The sequence below is a fragment of the Boleophthalmus pectinirostris genome, unplaced genomic scaffold (genome assembly GCF_026225935.1).
Source record: "Boleophthalmus pectinirostris isolate CB_2022bp ecotype Guang Dong unplaced genomic scaffold, ASM2622593v1 HiC_scaffold_23, whole genome shotgun sequence".
Taxonomy (NCBI): domain Eukaryota; kingdom Metazoa; phylum Chordata; class Actinopteri; order Gobiiformes; family Gobiidae; genus Boleophthalmus; species Boleophthalmus pectinirostris.
Genome location: NW_026571207.1, coordinates 24,791,801 through 24,793,633, shown reverse-complemented (window position 1 = coordinate 24,793,633; position 1,833 = coordinate 24,791,801). Strand labels below are relative to the sequence as shown.

Below are 1,833 nucleotides of genomic sequence, written 5' to 3'. Positions count from 1 at the left end.
TGTTGAAAAACGAGGTGGCAGACGTTTGGGTTATGTTGGGGATCTGCTGCAGAAGCATGGCTGTACAACTGATGTCGAGGTAACTTTGAAATACTAACTGGATGTGGTTGCAAATAAGTGTTTCAGTTATGAAAATCACATCCCTTCTTTAGTTATGTTTTAGAAGTCTCAAGATTCAACAGTGACTTTTTTTTAAATAATCAATTTCCTCTGCATTTGTTTTTCAGTGTACTTCTCATTGCTTTGCTGACAGGGGGTGTCTCCTGTGTTCCTCTTGGTAGGGTAATCTAAAATGGAATATGGAACCTGATTTTCAGCTTTTTAGCTTGGGGTTTGATGTTTTTACTCCCCTTTTTTTTCTTTTTTTGTACACAGGCTTGCACAAACCTTATACACAGGGTAGCGGTCCTGCTCCAGTGTGGTCAAATGTTCGAGAAGGAGTGTATGGAATGCCCCAGTCTCAGACGCAGAGACCCGAACCTTCACAGAATCCTCCACCTGCTCCGAGTCAACCTGCTGACCCTGGTTACATGGCTGAAGATCCATTAAGCAGTCTGCAGCCACAAGGTAAATGTTTAAACAAACTTGGATGTATAAAAAAAGAACAAGCCTACAAATTGGAACACCAGTTAAACTTGACAATGCTTTTGGTACTTGAGGACCAACTTAGGCTGGTTTTAAGGTCACAGGATTATATGAGGCTGGTAAATGGCAGTTCGTTTTAATACAAATTAATGGTCTAGTCTTTGGTAAAGACTAAATTTGGAAATGGTTTGCTACAGAGCCTGGCATGTGTGTTGCAGCTTAGACTATTGTAATTCTATATTTTTTTAAAAATACTTTTTACTCTTCCTGTGCAGGTGGAATTGTTGGCCCATTCCCGCCTATGCCTCCCCCTCTCCCTCTCCCCCAACAGTTTCAGGCTGGAGAACTGTATCAAATCGAAGGAACTCATGACTTTGGAAATTTCCTGAGGGAGTCAATTGAGCACAACCTAGCTGTGGCTCCCCCTGATGGTGGTCCTCTCGGCGGCCCAATGCCATACGATAGTCTAAATAGTCAATATGGTCCTACTGGAGGTTTTATCGGCAGCTGGAGCATCATTCCATATGATTACGAATTCTTGACTGGTCAGTACCCCAAAGGAACACTTAGTTACCAGAGCAGCAGCTTTGAGCATGGAGGAAATCACTACAATGATGTTCACTACTCAAACGTCCCTGGTCTTGGCTCAGTCCGGTACCCAGTGTTTCCAAACCTTATGTGGTTCACGTCTGGCAACAGGCGTGAATCACCGCCGACTCGTGAAGCACGAAGAGCCATTTCTACTGTGTATTCTTAGTATTTCATAATTAAAGCTTGTGACCCTGATGTTCATTTGTGTGCTTTTGTATTCATTTTTCACTTAATGTAGTGAAGTCGGGAGGGGAACCACTGGTATCTACTATATCTTAGCCAGCTGGCTACCACCATGTTATCTACTAACAGACGTAACGTTATCCCAGGGCTAATTGGCAAATATTGGCGTTTTCTGCATGTTTAGATTAAAACATTCACGGCTACAGTGACAGCGAGCAGTCAGTGAGTCTTAACCTTCATCTCAGCTGCATTTCTCGCATGAAATCTAAAGTTCCTCGGGACGCTGAAATGTCCCAGTTTACACCAAACTTCATTGTAACATCTATATATTTTTTTTTTAACCTGGATTGAAGTGGTGGGTTTTTCTTCAGACAAATTCGCCAAAATCACGGCGATATCAGAAAAATTCCGGAGGAGCTCCTGGTTTAGCGCCAAGACGCGTGCGTGTTGCTGTTATGTGCGTTTTTTAAACAT

The 1,833-nt window shown here is 42.7% G+C and overlaps 1 protein-coding gene across 1 annotated transcript; it reads left to right on the top strand.

Moving 5' to 3' along the window:
* Nucleotides 1–1,371, top strand: LOC110162220 (ribonuclease 3-like). Its single transcript, XM_020927090.2, has 4 exons — nt 1–79; nt 228–277; nt 376–567; nt 861–1,371. Exons 1-4 carry the CDS (start codon nt 33–35, stop codon nt 1,340–1,342), a joined length of 771 nt encoding a protein of 256 aa, XP_020782749.2. The 5' UTR covers nt 1–32; the 3' UTR covers nt 1,343–1,371.
* The last annotated feature ends 462 nt before the right edge of the window (nt 1,372–1,833 follow it).

Excerpts from the sequence above, each read along its gene's own strand:
- LOC110162220 (XM_020927090.2), top strand. The coding sequence starts at position 33 with ATGTTGGGGATCTGCTGCAGAAGCATGGCTGTACAACTGATGTCGAG. Across the intron at positions 80-227 it reads GCTGTACAACTGATGTCGAG|TGTACTTCTCATTGCTTTGC; the intron begins GTAACTTTGAAA and ends TTTGTTTTTCAG. Across the intron at positions 278-375 it reads TGTCTCCTGTGTTCCTCTTG|GCTTGCACAAACCTTATACA; the intron begins GTAGGGTAATCT and ends TTTTGTACACAG.